The sequence below is a fragment of the Arabidopsis thaliana genome, chromosome 4 (assembly GCF_000001735.4).
Source record: "Arabidopsis thaliana chromosome 4, partial sequence".
NCBI classification, from domain to species: Eukaryota; Viridiplantae; Streptophyta; class Magnoliopsida; order Brassicales; family Brassicaceae; genus Arabidopsis; species Arabidopsis thaliana.
Genome location: NC_003075.7, coordinates 7,371,209 through 7,387,991, shown reverse-complemented (window position 1 = coordinate 7,387,991; position 16,783 = coordinate 7,371,209). Strand labels below are relative to the sequence as shown.

General features: G+C 29.8%; 2 protein-coding genes and 1 non-coding gene across 6 annotated transcripts; 2 read left to right on the top strand and 1 right to left on the bottom strand.

Annotated features, from left to right (window-relative positions):
- The first annotated feature begins 1,060 nt into the window (after positions 1-1,060).
- AT4G12450 (zinc finger (C2H2 type) family protein) lies at positions 1,061-2,297 on the top strand. Its single transcript, NM_117315.3, has one exon. The coding sequence runs from the start codon at positions 1,318-1,320 to the stop codon at positions 2,149-2,151; it is 834 nt and encodes a 277-aa protein (NP_192982.1). The 5' UTR covers positions 1,061-1,317; the 3' UTR covers positions 2,152-2,297.
- A 2,994-nt stretch (positions 2,298-5,291) lies between these two features.
- On the top strand, positions 5,292-6,416 carry AT4G02895. Its single transcript, NR_143984.1, has 3 exons — positions 5,292-5,564; positions 5,694-5,816; positions 6,189-6,416. It is a non-coding gene; the product is annotated as an uncharacterized misc_RNA (transcript).
- Positions 6,417-7,619: 1,203 nt separating this feature from the next.
- APT4 (adenine phosphoribosyl transferase 4) lies at positions 7,620-12,137 on the bottom strand (the record flags this gene model as incomplete). Of its 4 annotated transcripts, NM_001340773.1 has the most annotated exons (7): positions 7,841-7,925; positions 8,076-8,134; positions 9,228-9,377; positions 9,549-9,641; positions 11,302-11,412; positions 11,643-11,809; positions 12,106-12,137. In NM_001340773.1, the coding sequence occupies 6 exons, from the start codon at positions 11,722-11,724 to the stop codon at positions 7,872-7,874; spliced, it is 549 nt and encodes a 182-aa protein (NP_001319911.1). In that variant the 3' UTR covers positions 7,841-7,871. The 4 variants fall into 4 exon arrangements, with proteins under 4 accessions (NP_192981.1, NP_001319910.1, NP_001319911.1 ...); NM_117314.3 differs by lacking the exon at positions 12,106-12,137 and having other exon boundaries at positions 7,620-7,925; positions 11,643-11,830; NM_001340772.1 differs by lacking the exon at positions 12,106-12,137 and having other exon boundaries at positions 7,637-7,925; positions 9,228-9,641; positions 11,643-11,833.
- Positions 12,138-16,783: the final 4,646 nt, after the last annotated feature.

Here is a 16,783-nt window from a genome sequence, read left to right as displayed (position 1 = left end):
TTCTATTTCTACTTGTTTACTCTCACTCTTTTCTACTATTTTCTCTAAATAATACTAATCAAACTCTATATTTAAGCTATATAATTATACACTAAATAAATATATTTTCTTGAAGGAGTATATTTTTTTAATCCATATATTTATACACTATATATGTTTCCCAGAATATATTTTCTTAAGCCATATATTTATATATTATATATAAATTATCCAATACATACACTATACATATTTTAGATGCAATAACATGAAGCCACTATATATAAAAATACCACGAAAATACATATCTTTTCTCAAAATTAAATTAAAGTTGTCGCTTCATGATATTGCAGCTTCAAATGTGACATTTTTGTCTTATTAAAGCATAAAAAAAAATTAATAGCGACGCATTACCTTTTTCTTCCTTCTCATAGTTCTATATATTTTTATATTAAAATTTATTTAGTTTGTTTCACCAACAAATTGTATGCAATTAGTTCATATAATAATTCAAAAAATAAACTGTAGTTCGTTTTGGTGAATCCGACATTCCAACATCATACAAAGAAAGCTACTATTTAAAAACACATACTATTAAAATTTGATATTCTTTTATAATTATTATGGAACAAATATTTCATTTCAATCATTCAAGTCACAAGGTTCAAAAAAACCAAGAATACAAGGATCATAAAGTTTAAGACAAAACATACAAAAATATTTTACAATGCTAAAAAGGGATAAATAAAATATATCCACAAAATATGTATAAGAGCTTGAAAACAAAAGCTAAAAAGCAATTTGGCGCAAGTAATAACATTATTTGTCCTGAATTCATCATCCAACTATGCATTGGATAGAACAATGGTCATAATCAATAGACCACAAACGATATTCTCGCTGACACAAGAAAAACTAGATCAAGAAATTCATCGGCAAGGAAAAAGATATGTTATAACTAACTTCAACATTACAAGAAGTTAACTAAAATGAGACATGTGTTAATTCAATCATGATTAACAAGGTAAAAGCATTGTACGTGGTTATGATACATAATTAGTTTCTTTTGTTTTTACAGACAAGAAGCTGGAAAATTCACGTTGACATTGGTCAGGACCCAAAATAAAAGGGGTAATATCGTCATTTACTACCATAAAGAAACACCAACCGATAAAACGTCCATTCTAAGACGGCGGGACAATGTTCATACTTCATGGGTACATTACATACATACACCAAAAACTTCAAAGCCCCCACAAATCTCTAAACATATCACAAACTTCAAATTTCTAAAGACACAACCCGGATCCGGTTCCAAATCAAAACACAACCCGAAATATGCCGATCGGGTGGGTCAAATCCTTACATTGCAAATCAAAAGCATTCGACGATGTCTATCATCATCACTCCAACAAAGGTAAACTCTTATTGCCAAGTTACAGCTGCAGAAAAAACGTTAGAGACGTTGTCAATACACAACCCGGAACCGTTAAGAAAAACCCAAAACCGGACCCGAGTTTAAGACGTTTATGCTCTTCTCGTCGACCCGAATTAGACTCCAATTCTCATCACCCGACCCGACGAAGTGTATCAGCTCGAGCTTCCTCGGAATCTGTATTGCCCGTATTGACCGATCTTCCTGATGGTCATCCGTCAAGAAACGTCGTGGAGATTATATTCCAATCTAGTTGGAGCTCCGATGAGTTTCCGGGTCGGGTTGAAATGATTTTTAAAGTTGAAAACGGGTCAAAAGCTGTGACCCGGTTTGAGGAATATAGAGAAGCTGTGAAATCGCGATCGTGTTCGAAAGTTGATTCTGATAGAGTTGACGGCAGCGCGTGTGATGAAAACGCGCGGTGCTCCGCTGATGGGAATGAGATGATGAGGTTTTTTCCGTTGGGTCCGATTCCGGGAGGGATAAACGGCGGCGCGTGGGGTTTTCCCGGAGGGAAAGGAGCGGCGGTTTGTACGTTTTCCGGTAGCGGAGAAGCGCACGCGAGCACTGGCGGCGGAGGAGGGAGGAGAGCGATGTTGATTTGTAGAGTGATTGCGGGTCGGGTTGCGAAGAAAGGTGAATTCGGGTCGGATTCGGTAGCGGGTCGAGCTGGTGAGTTGATTGTCTTTGATGCTCGCGCGGTGTTGCCTTGTTTCTTAATCTTTTTCAGATTGTAAAAAATAATAATTATTATAAAATTTATACTAATTTTGATTTATATATTTTGGTTCCATTTTTTGGTTTGTTGTATCTGCTTCGTATTTTTCAGATTTATATTTAACTTTTCGTTCAAAATATATTTTTGGTTGTTTTTAGGGTCCAATCTATATACTTATGTTTAAGGTTTAGACAATTTGGCAGGATTCGATATTGAATAAAATCATTGATAGGTAGCAAATTAGATAAGAGATAATTAGTGATACCGTTTTTACAACCATTAATTTTATTTATGTATGTGATTTGTAACCACTGAAACGATAAAGTTTTTGCTATGGTAAAGAGTTCCCAGTCTAAAAATAAAGTGCACTTATTCAATGCAAGTATATGAATATATTCCATCTGTTTCATTATATATGATGTTTTAGAGTTTTAATTTTGTTTCATTATATAAAATGTTTACAAGTGTATACTTTATTTAAATAAGAAACAAATTTGATTCAACGTCACTAATTACTATTTTTATGGGAAATATTTTCGTGAAAAATTGTTTGATATATATAACAAATGCAGCACATTTTAAAATTAATTCGTTGACTGCAAAAGAGACAACTCACATGCAGATTACATGCAAATATATAAAAATATACATTTATGTGTGTGCATATATTAATGAGATTTTTTTTTTTGGACAACCTATATACGATTGGTTAAGTTAATGAAAATTAATTATTAAAAATAAAAAAAGTTAATGAAAATTTTGAATTTACATAAGAATATTTGTCATTTTGGTCTTAGTAGAGTTATGTGGAGGAATGAAGATGAGTTTTTAGAACAATGATACATAATGACGAAAATTTATTAAAATACGGTACATTATGATTTTAACCGAATGGTTATGTCAGAACTCAGAATATGTAGAGAGAGTGTAACTGTGGAATGTGATATGGTGAGAAGTCTTTTTTGCATAATATGCACAAGTTCATAGGTTTTAATTTGAAATGACAAATTCTCGCATTTTAAAATTTTGTGCACCAATACATGCATAATGAGTTTTAGTATACCAATAAAATTATCATCATTTTCTTCAATTTAGTAAATAAAATTAAAAGATATGAAAGAGCTGAGCATTTTTCTTTTTTTAAAGTGCTGACCATTTATGAGAAAATATCATTTTAATCTTCGTAACAACTAACAACTAAACAATAATACTTGAAAAAAAAAAAAAATCACTTAATCCTACTTTTTATTTGTTTTATTCGCTTTGTCTAATCAGTCACCATCGTTCTGAGTCATATAAACGTATATTTGAGTACCATACAATGCAACTCAACATTTCTAACAGAAGTTTGTTATGTAGATTAACTTTAATTAGTTGTTGTTGTCTTGATGAGGCCGATTTAGTTTGACTTAAAAAGAGTGATCAGAAAAAGATAATCATGAAAATGCAGATTTGGTGGAAGTCTAACTTAAATTATGATGATGTATAATTACAATACCAAGTGGAAATCCTAATAATAGTTCTTTACATTATGACTTAAATATTTCGTTTATATAAGAATAACATAAAAACAGACAATCTATATATACATTTTTGCAGCCATTTTAGCAAAGAAATCATAGAGTTGGACTTATTTACAACCCAATACCATTAGCATTAAATCTTTTTTCCAAAATAATAAATTTTACTTTAAATTTTTAATTTAAATTGTCAATCGCATTATCAATCAAATTTAATCCAAACAAACTTCACATCAATCCCTTAAAATTAGCATAAACGTTTTTTATTAACAATATTTTAAAACAAAGTTTTTTGTTTAAATAAATATTGTTCTTACTAAACGTTTTTTGTTTAAATAAACAAATCATGTATTTGAACTTATTTACAATGTCATGCTACTGACATTAATTATTTAGGCATGAAAATATTTATTTAAAGATTTAAATCTTCTAAATTTTTGCTTTTAGAGATATTATATCATTACCTAAAAGGCAAAAAATATTAATTTTTTAAATATTATTATTTGTATATTTAAACTTCATAAAACATTATTAATATTTGAATTTATAAAAAGTTTAATCTATCAAAAATAATTAACATCATTATATAATATATAGAGTTTAAAAAAATCTCAAAAAACATTTCGTCATATTATGTGATTCGAAATTTTAAGAATGAACATATATTAACCAATTGGCAAAAACTGTGTGGGTTCAACGTCCCGCAATGACTAAAATATTTTGACAATGATTCATAAACATATTATAAATAAGTTCAACATTAATAAAATAAATAGTTTTTTTTTGTGGACGGGTTTAGCAGGACGGGTTTGGCAGGACGTTACTTAGTAACAATGGTAAACTATAAAATAATTTACAAATTTTTATATATATTAATTTTAAAAAATGAATTGTATCCGCGGTGTACCGCGGGTTAAAATCTAGTACATGTGGTATTATGTCAACTGTTCTAGACAAAATTTTAATTGCAGCAGCATTTGCTTTCAAGCAACAGTTTGATTATATTTATTTAATTTATATCCCTTTTGTATATTAATTTCTACTGTTTAATGGCATTCATATGGAATTATATAGGAAATCTAAAACCAACCAATAAGAACTTTTAATGAAGCTTATCCCACATTATATAAGATTATTTCTAGTTATCAAACCTTCGTAGGTGTAATTTTTAAATCTATCAATTGGGGAAAATCCGTCCATGATCCCAAAATTCTATAAAACATTCATAAAAAAAACTCCATTTGTAATATATTTGCGAGTAATCTACATATAATAATGTGTGTATATATATTAGTAGGTGATTTTCATCAAACTATATGAGATGAGAGGGACAACCAAACAGATATGAATTAGAGACAGAAGTAAACCACAAGTAAGTAACGCTTGTTAAGTTTTATTGGTAACTTATATTTCAAGTTTCGTTTTTTATTTTGAACCCATTCAACTTCCTATATGTGTCAACGCATCTAATTATACTAATTCAACAGTCACTTTAATAAAAACTGCATCATTCTTCTTGTGATACGTGGCATAAGTCCCATTTTTTGGTGTTTTACTTTCGCGTAACAACTCTATTATTGTATCAAGAAAAAAAAATTGAATAAAAAAGAAAAACTTAACTTACTCCTTCCACGATTTACTCTGAACACTTCCTTTTTTTCATTTTATTTAGCAAGTGCACAAATTAATATTTACAACCCTAAAATTATTCTCTCTTCCTCGCCGCTTTCCCCACGATCTCCATGACTACAATTGCAAATTAGTTTGCAAAGAAGATGAAACTGATGAAGAAGAGAACAAGAACAGAGTGATACTGAACAAGAGAACATAGTGAATTGCAGCACGTGATGATGAAACACGAGAACCAGAGTGATTCTGGTTTTTAAATCAAAGGCGGTACATATATTTTGAGGTATCAAATTTGTACTATTTTAAGATTTGTATATCTTTTCGTTTTGCATATACTGTTCTAGGTCTCAATTTCTATATCATTTCTTTTTTATTTGTGAATTTCACTATTTGTAATATTGATGTTTTATAGAAGTTCGGCAGATCGAATACCGTGGGCTTCAATGTCAGGGTTTTGTGGAAAATATTTTCAGCAAAGAACATTTCGACAGAGCAAATCGTGAATACTAAATTGTTAGATCATTATTAATCCAAGGTAACTGTCTTTAAATTTTCTTTTGGTTTTCACTAATCGTTGATCACATATTTGATTAAGTGGTTGAGACCGTTTGAGTAATTGAGTTTGTGAAAGTACAAGAGAAAAGAAAAGCATAAGAAATATGCCACACCTTTTGCCTTAAATACACCACGTTACCATTCCCACGACAATCTACTCTAAACACAAAGTCATATGTCTAATAAATTTAAATGTACGAGACTTTAGAAGTGTGGAAGTCAGAAAATCAGCTATTTCATTTTTGTTTCTAAAATTTTAGAATCTTTCTTTTCTCTGTTACAAAAAGATATTTTTCTCTCCTTTTTTATATCTAACTAACTCTGGGTTTCTGTATTTTTTTTTTTTTTGCAGTAATAAGTTAGACTTAAAAAGCTTTGAAAGTTATAAGTGAAAACAATAGCACAATAAAAGAGTATGCACAAGATCTCCATCTTTAAGCTTCTCAAACATTTTATGAGGCCACTAAATCCGGTTATTAGGATGAAATCACCATGTTTCCGATCACAATGACACAATTCGTGATTATAATTAAATACAAGAGATGAAACTGAGAGTGAGATTTGTTTACACGTGTATTTAATCTCATCCCATCTATTCAAATTCACTGTGTCATTTTTTCTTTTTCTTTCTTAAATGTTTTCTAAAATATAAAACAACTAATACGTCAAAAAAATGTTTAGTAGTCAATTAAAACAACTTCTACGATAGCACGGACATAATACTAGTTATCCTCTAACTTGCTAATCATAACCATTCATTTATAATATTTAGAACATGTACGATATAAGCAAAAAAAACACACAAAAAAACCAAATTAATGATTGTTTGTATAAGATAGACTAAAATATATTTATGATTTGTTTGTCACGAACCCATTCAAGATGACTGGCCTACATGAAATATGGACGTATTAGTACACATGTTTCAGCACATTAACATGATGTATTCATAATTTTGATCTTTAATCTTTGCTATATATTAACATGATTTCGTTTGCCAAATAAAATGCTTAGTTTTTCTTTTAACTCCTAAGCATGAAAAATAATAATAATAATAAACTTCTAAGCATGAATTTGTAACGTAAACATATTTTAAACTATAGCATTTAAGTAGTTCATTATCAATCATATTAATAATGGTCTGGTCTACTACTCCACATTATCTTTTTTTTATTCCGTCTAACTTTCTTAGATTAATCTTAAACCAAAATTACAAAAGAAGTCATCAAGAGACTCTTTGCCAAAGAGCTTGATACATAATTCTCACTTACAACAAAGTGGATAAAAGATGAATAAACATAGGTAAAGATAAATATCCCAATTAATACGCGAGTGGACTCCATCAAAGAAGTTTCGGATTTGATCGGATTGAAGATAGTTTTCAAATGTTCTTCAGCCAATGAAGTCGAACAATCGACATAAATTTTGGCTCTTGATGCCATCAAGGCTGAGCTTTGAAAAACACTCTCCATGAAGGAGGAGCTTAAACCTAACCCCCATCATCTAGGATATTTATTTCTCCACGAATCGGTCTTAATTTTTCATAAGCTTGAGTTTATATGTATGTATCTGGAAATAAGCTAGATGATTGTCTCATTGAGTCGTTGTTCAAAAATCCCTTCCATAAAAATTGACTAGAGCTACCATTTAGAGATCTTCTTCAGATGCATTACAAATAAAGACCATTTTATCTCCAATTCAGTCGATTTTCCTTTAAACGTTTTATTCAACTCTTCTATTATTATCGGTTGAAGTTCACTTAATACCGCATCAATGGCATCTTCAGTTTCAACAAGATGTAATTTTCCCTCATCCTTGTAAAGGATGTAATTTAGTTACGAACAAAGCCCATTAAATTCGCATGGGAGATTCTAATACATAGATGAAACACGAAATTTTGCAAAATCCAAATTTAATCCCATATTCCATGGGTTTGAGAACATATTTAACCGACCAATTGATCCAAATTTAAACCCGCCACATTATACAGAAGGAATTTGCTTTGTCGCCCACTAATTTAAAAAAAATAAAGACATCATCGATACTCAACGAGCACATACAATGGCTTCCCTTCTAATCTCTCCCTTCCCTGAAAATTGTAATTCATCATGAGATTTTCAAATTGCACTTTGAAAAACTACAACAACAAAAAAAGTCTCCAAGTACTAAATTATGAAATTTGTTACTATGTATATATAAAAGTACCTTCAAAACAAAATTTTCATCAACGTTAACTTACCTTTAGTTCAGGTAACTCGATGACACATGCACATTCAATTACTTCTGCTCCAACTCGCTCTAACACAGTAAAAAAAATATTCATCAAGGTTAGTGAATTTTTTTTTAAGTTTTATTGAATGGTTAGGTCTAAGAGTAGGAACACCTTAGGCAAATTTGATTAGATGAAATTCCAAACATAGAAACTTCAATCTTTTCAATTACTCTTTTTAGTAATTTAGAAACCAAAAACATAATTATAACACGATATCTATTATATTTAATTAATTGGTTGATATTACTTTTGTTTTACGTTTATTTGTTTTTATGCATCATCATCGAAATTTTTCTTTTTGTAAAAATATAGAATAGCCGCAAAAATCCAGACCGAAACCAAACCGAATTGAAATACATATGGTTTTTATATGGTTTCAATGTTTATATAATAAAAAACTGTAAAAACCAAAGCGTAACCAAACCGAAATACATATGGTTTTTATATGGTTATAGTTTTAATAAAACCAAAAACGTAAAACCGAAAAAATCAAACCAAAACCAAACCGAAAAACCGTACACCCACCATTTTTCTATGCATTTAATTCCTTTGTTACTCTAGTTTCGCCTTAGGATATATTGTAATGGTTTCAGTTCCTATTTTTACTTCTCACAACATAAAAGTTTTGTTCCTCAAATCGAATAATCATTGTTTATCACCTTCTAATTCTATCAATCCACTATATCCATATTGGCTGAGAACCATAAAAGAAAAAGACTTTATAGGACAATTCTTAAACATATTTTGTTTTTTGGTGTAAAAAATTCCTAAAAATATCATTGTTTATCACTTTCTAATTCCCGTGTTAGCTTATCACCTTCTAATTCTATCAACCCACTGTATCCATATTGGCTGAGAAAAATAACAGAAAAGACTTTTTATATAGGACAATTCTTAAGAATATCATTGTTTTGTTTTGTATAAGAATATCCATATTTATATTTAGTTTTCTGACCAAATATATCTAACTTGTAAAAAAACAAATTAAGCATTACCTACCATGGTATATTTTTCGGATTTATTGAAGTGGCAAATGATTTGAATCAATGGGCAGCCATTTGAAAGATAATAATAATTTTGGTACTAAAGATATATTGTTGAAAAATGAGAAAAATTTACTGAGCAAATTCATGGCAGCACAAAGAGTCCCGCCGGTAGCAATCAGATCATCTACGACCAATGCTCTATCACCGGAATCTACAGCTTCAACATGCATTTCCAACCGGTCACTTCCGTACTCCAACTCATACTCTTCAAATATTATTTGGCCTGATTAAAAATCGTATAGTTAAACCCCATACTTTTTTTGATAATTAAACCCCATACTTGATTTGTTAAACGATAGGTAACACTATTGTTACTCAAAATATCGCTTGACATATAAGAATAATAAAATAACAAAGCATATGTTAAATATAAAAGTTTGGAATGGTGTTTAACCCGGCAATTTCTTTGGTTTACGAAGAGGAACAAATTTTGCTCCGATGGCTAATGCGATGGGTGAACCGAATATGAAACCGCGAGCCTCTATACCTATAAACAAGCAAAACGTAAGGAAAACAAAAAAATCAGTCGTGTATATATATATATATATTAGCAATTAAATCAATATGAAAAAGACATGAGAACTCTAATTCCCCGACTGTTAAAAGATTCCTTGAAAACATTTTTGTAAAGGCTCGACTTTAAGTGGAAAGTATTGACTTTAACAAAAGAAAAAAGAAATACAAACGAGGCTCTCTTTTTTTGTCCTTGTAACATACGCAAGAGACGGGTTCAAGAGCACATGCCAACTTACGATGATACAAAGGACCAAGTTTACATGGATTTATACTTGAAATATATGCAATTCTTTTATCAAAAATAAAATAAAATGAAATTTCTTAATATCTCAGTCCCTTGAAACTACCTTTTTGTGTGTATGCGGTAAAATTTCTTATATGATCGATCGTTATAAACATCGACAGTTACAATGACATCAAAATTCTTTACACATGAAAATATGGTCCGAATATAGCATTGTTTTTCATAAAAAAAAATTACTGTTAGTCCATGGTTAAAATATATCAAATATGTGTTTGATTAAAACAACAAAAATACACAGTCTTCAAATAGTATGAAACGGCCATGCGTATATTAGAAACTATAGAAACATATATGACTACAAATGTTAGTGGTTTAGTTCCAATGTCCCTTAAATCTAATATCCTTTATGTTGCTAAACAATAAATCATAATACTGTTTTTATTGGCAATGTCCCTTAAACCTATTATTCTTTATCTTTTACGTCAACTATTTATATCGTTTATATTAGGAATCTTACTACATAGAAAACAAAATAAACACTAATAAATAATAATGAATAAATAAACACTAATTAATAATGTGATGAACCAACTTATTTATATGGTATTAAGATGCTTCCAAGTTCCAAGTCCAGTCATTCGACTTGGACTAGAGCTTAGGTCTAAATAACCTAAACGTGTAAAAGTCGTTGAATAAAATAGTAAAAGGAAAATAACTACGTAACATCACCCAACATAGAAATAAAGAGAGCCGCTGAATAACAATGATGAGAAGAAAAATAGATATATAAGGTATAAACAAAACTTTATTTAGGGGCCGACCCTTTTAAAAAGGTGGCATCTATAAATCAAGTAATCAACCACCCATTTATCCAACCAAGATTCCACCACTTAGGAATGTCTAATCAGATTTCTCTTTGGTTTATGTTTCAGTTTATGAAATGCAACAATCAAGTTGAAATTGATTTTCATTTGGTACTGTCGAACTGAATTTTAGTCTCGTAAATTCCAAGAAGAAAAATCATTATTATTCAAAATATTCGCCTTCAGTCGTTTTGATCTTTCTTGTTAAAGTTTTAATCTCGTTTTGGTGAAGGTTTAATTCAAATTTAGAAAAAGTAAAACCTGGAATTTGATACACTTGTGGCAACATTCATACCACTATGACAATAGTGTAAATTTATAAAATCATGATTCCAAACAATATTAATCAACTTCGCCAAATTTTCTTCATATCTTATTAAATTAAATGCATCAACATAGTTAAATATATCTGTCTGCCCACATGAGGTTTAAATATATAATTTATTATTAAAATGAAATTAAAAGATGATGAATAACTTTTGTTTTCGCTTTGTTTATTTTAATATCTAGAAAAATAGGAGTACCTGCAACCACCGAGATGTTCATGTCTCGATACCTCTCAACAAACAGATCAATGGTGTCTTTAAAGGCTTTAGGATCTAGCAGCAGTGTTGTTATGTCTTGGAACATTATACCTGCAATTCTCACATTACTATGCTTAATATGAAAATATGTTTCATCAAGAAAATAGCACTTGCATTGTATCCATAAGTTCCCAACCCGTGTAAGAAAAATTTAACCGTGGTGACAACAATGTTACAATTTTCTCAGCAACCAAAAACAGAGGGAGAGACCAATCTTTGTTTTTGTTTTTATTTTTTATTTTTAAGTAAGAACATAAAGAAAAAGAAAGAAAGAAATCTACCTTTCTTGGGAAAATCTGGAACGACACGGATCTTAGTTTTGATACCATCGATACGAGGATCCTTGACTTCGTTCTCAGACATTTTCAACAAACTCGAAGAACCCAAAAAGGAAATATTTGAAAGTTAAGTGAATCTAATAGAAATTTGGAATTCCTCTGGTCTCTTCCTGTTAAAGAGTGGAGTTAGTTAATGCAGAGAATGAAAGAGAAGGCATCGTTACGAGTTACTTATAAAGAGAACAATTTTGTGATATATTTTATTTTTTTTCCAAATTTCTTAAACCTATTTTTGTGTTTTAAAAAACTATTTAATACTTCTTTTTATTTGTTTAATTCTCAAAATATTTACCCCATACCACTACCTCAACTAAAAAATATTTTTTAAGAAAATAAAAATTACTGTATGTTGATTCTTCTCTAGGTTGATTCTAACAATATGTTGATTCAAAAACGAATATCTTACCGAAACAGTCGTTGAATTAAAGTTGATTCTTCACTCTCGACAGCTGAATTTTTGTAGAGATGAAGAATAGGAACTCTGAATTATTTTGAAAGGAAAACATAACTAACCAAGTAGAATTACCAAGTCTAACGACCTAACAATTTGTAACTATCAAAAACTATATGTCACACACATGTGAGTAGCTCGAATAAGTTCATGGGAAAAGTTGAATTCTTTCATTCGTCTAAGAGTCTTTCGCACACAATATCTCACCATGTGTGCAGTGATGTCAAAAATATAACCGAAACAGTGGAATATCCACGGGCTGGTCCGTCACGGATCAGAAGAAAAGCGGGCACATCGCGGGCGATCTGTTTGGTCGCGGGCTTACCCGTCTGCCATCTCTAATAATGATGTAAGTGAAAGAAAAAAAAAACATATGTTTCACCTGTTAGGTTCAAGCAACTGCTTTTAAGTCTTAACTGTCTTTAACAAAAGAAGAAGAAAAAACATATCAAAGGGGTAAAAAGTTCTAAAACCTAGAAAAAAATGTAAACAGATTGTCACCCCTTCTATGTGCATTAAAAGACAAATGGTCTAATTCATCATCATATCTTCTACATTATGAGGAAGTTGACTCTCCGTTTAATTTATTTTATTTTATTTTTCTGGCACAATATCCTTTTAAAATTTATTAATGCATATCCAATGCCGACAAAAAAAATCATGATATATAGTGTCTAGGTTAAGAGTATAAAATAAACTTGTGGTAGAGATTTCTCTAGTGAATATGTTTTGTTTGAATGGGAAATATTCAAAATATCCAACTTGTAGATGGAGATAAATGTAGCTGACCGGTTTATATTTAGTTTTGAGCAACATTTTAGTTTTCTTAGCATGCACTCTTTATTCAAAACAAATTAAAACATAACATTCTATAGTAAAATAAATCAGTTTCTTTGTAAGATAATGTATATGTTAAGAATTGTTTTTGTCTAACAAAATATTTGTTAGGAATTTTAACAACAGTCTGAACCATTTACATTGTGGCTATAAAATTCTTGATTATTTTGGTTTTAAAATTCATTTTTCATATTGTCAAACGGAAAATCAGAACAAAATCTCGAAAATTAGTTTGCGCAATTATAATAATTTGCCATGATTCAAAGGTAAGCCCATATAAAATTTTATATTCCACATTGCATATGTATATAGTATAAAGTTCACTTTTTCTTTTGGTTCCCCAATGTAATTTCTTTAAAAGTAATTTTTTACTAACTTTGAAACTAAAATAAATTCCATATAATGTATATATTAAATCCACAATGGAACGTGAGATATTATAGAGTGGCAAATCTATTGTGATATATTTCTTTTGAAACCTTTATCTTTTTTAACAAATTGAATATTGCAAAAATAATATACTTCAACTAAAAAAAGAAAAAAAAAGAGAAAAGTGAAATGGAAAGTGATATCTCTTATTAGCTTATTTAATGTTTGAGACAGTCTTTGGAATATAAAATCCTAAAGGCAACCACCTTTTGAATTGTGATTGGCAAAATTCTCCATTATACAATTCTTGTTTGATCACTCTTCAGACCATCTCCAACCTATATCTCTAGTTTTTCTTCAAAATAGGATTTTGCTCCAATCTTACTCTAGAGTTAAAAATGGAGATCTCTAAAATGAAATTGTCTCCAAATATGGAGAAAAAAAAGAGTGATTTCCACTTTGTAATTGAAAATGGAAATGGTCGGAGCAAATCTAACTCCAAACTCTATTTTGGAGATGAAAATGAAGATAGGTTGAAAATGCTCTCATTCTTTTTATTTTATTTCATTTTGTGTTTTTTTTTTTGCAATATATACTACATGTATTGGTCATAATTTTGTTTTTCTCTAATATTGTCTATCAAATCATTATTATATAAATTCTGATTTTTTTTAATAAAAAATTCATAAATAAATGTCTTGATCATATATTGTGTCACAAGTCATATCATCACATGCGACAAAGATACATGAGAGTTGTGAATTCTTGGGGACATGGGTATTTTAAAGATTTTATGACACGTAAGGCTTTACTGGTTTTAAAGGTTTTAGAAATATATTTTGTTTTTAAAAAAAACATATAAAAAAGCATTTGTTACAAAAAAAATTCTGCCACCCATCACCTTTCATGCTTGCCAATTCGAGCAAAAAAAGCTTTTGAATTATAGCGATTTAGAACAGTCTCATGCGTTGAAGCTGGACCAATTCGTTGAAAAGCGTTAGTGAATAGGTAAAATAATGAATAGACTTGTATCTCATTTAGTAATTTGTAATGAACTCAAATAGCCTGACGGTTTGGTCCTTTTACCATCGATTAATGGACTGACCCGACGACAGATTTTGAATCAAATCTCAAAGCATACATACTCTTTTGTTTTATCTGGCAGAACCTAATCAAATCACAGCAAAGCAAATTGATCACCAAACCATTATACATCCAAAATATAATTTCTCATTTTATTCATAAGAAATTGTCTATTGACTTACACGGTCAGAAATGGGTTAGGTTTCTCAAATTTGACGCTTTTATTTATTTATCATTATTATGATGTTAAGAAAAGCCAACATGTCATCCCTCATATGTTATGGTTTGAATGAAATTGTAACACATATCTTAGAATTTATGTACCTAGTAACGATCTCGTTATATATGATTCTAAAGACACCCTTTGTTATAGTTTTTTGCATGATAAAATCTGAATCTGCAACCAACTACGATAAATACTCAAATGAACAATTCTAGGACAAGAGAAGAAGTCATCAAACTAAATTGATCATCAAATTAATATCGAAGTTTCTTTTTCCTAAATAGACAAATATTAATCCCCTTCTTATTACCATGTAGATGGTGATCTAGTGGATTTGAGAGCGAACACTCAAGGTCACTAGTTCAACTCTATCTTTGGGTTGAAATGATTTATGTCTGGTATTATATATTATCAACGGTTGACTTCAGAATAAAAAAAAAAAGATATTGGGTCAAAAATCCGGAATTTCCACGGTTTATTGAAAATAAATAATTTTTTGTTTAACAAACCAATGGGACAAAGTATAGAATATTCCATGGTTCAATGAGAAATGTACTAAAACATGTCATATAATTCGAAATAAATATGGTATTAAATAAATAATTTATTAATATGCATATGTATGTGTAAAATATACATACACGTTAAATAGTAAAATGCATAAATTATTACTTATTTTAATTTTTGCATAAATTAAATTTAATATGGATATTTAATTATTCTAATAGATGTGCATATATATACACATATACATGTTTGGACTTACGCATATAATAAAAGTTTAGCATTTCAATTTCTAAAATAATTCATACCGGTGGCGGTGAGATTGACTTTTAAAAAGAGAGAAACAAAATACATATCATGTGAAGAAAACATTTGGACTGTCTAAAGTATGACTGATGTGACCAAAAACAACAATATCAGGCCCATGGGCTGAGAATAACCTAACCCTCGTGTTTTTTTGTGAAAATATTGTGAGCATCAAAAACGAAAGTTTTGAAATCAACATGGACTCATGGAGAAGACTGTAAGCAAAAGAAACAACGGTTAGATCATGTATGTAGACTGGATCATGTTATAAGATTCCTCCTTGATTATCGAGCCGAGAAGAATCACATAACATGACCCAGTCTACATACATGTACTACCTATATCACGTTATACATTATGACTGTTTAAACAAATCACGTTATCATTTCAGTAAACTTCATTGTTTTATTTGTTATTGACACTAATTCCATATGATATTAGACATGCAATTCGGATGCACGTCACACCAAATGTATTAATTTAGTTGTTTTAAACAAATCATTTTTTAAATTTCTAACCAGGTTAACAATATAAAGTAAGATGTCTAGCTAATATAGAATAGAAGTAGGTGTCGAAGTAGACGGCAAAGAATCATGTTGATGTATTAGAACAATGTCATTGGTGTCGAAGTTTTGTTTACAACAAATTTCACTGCATGTAACCCGCAACCACGTAGCTTTCAACCACTAGTGATATTTTGACAGAAATAACACTAATCATTATATTTTATTGATTAGATGAAAATTATTTATAGAAGTTTCGTCGCTATTAAAAAAAATGAATGGGTAAAAACTTACATCATTGCTCTTAAATTTCACTAGATTACAACTCAAAAAAAATTCCTAGATAAAAATATTTTGATGCTTCAACCAACTAAACCAAAATATATGGCTCTCTTTTAAGCCTTGATTTTAAATATTGGTGGCAAATTTTGTTCTGTTAGTTTTCAGTTTTAGTATAACTCAATGAACTCTAGCCGAAGTTATCTAAGTTCGTTCCGTTTCGATCGGTTTGGAGTTTAGCTTTGACAAGTTCGAGTTCAATTTAGCTGTGTATTATATTTTACATATTATATAGAAGTTGAATTTGATACAATAAAATAATGGTAAGTACTGTAGATAAATGGTTAAGATGTTTGTTTAATCGGTTTGGTTAATACGATCCTAGTAAAAATTAATTTGAAATCCTGAATCCTTTCTGTTCAGTTTTCGTTTGGTTTTGTTTTTTGTTTGGTTAGTTCGTTTAAGTGGTGGATGGGACTATTATTAAACCCAAATCAAAGCCATTTTAGTTCGGTCTGGTTTATGTTTG

Bases quoted from the DNA above. Each gene is read 5' to 3' on its own strand.
- AT4G12450 (NM_117315.3), top strand. From the start codon at position 1,318: ATGCCGATCGGGTGGGTCAAATCCTTACATTGCAAATCAAAAGCATTC.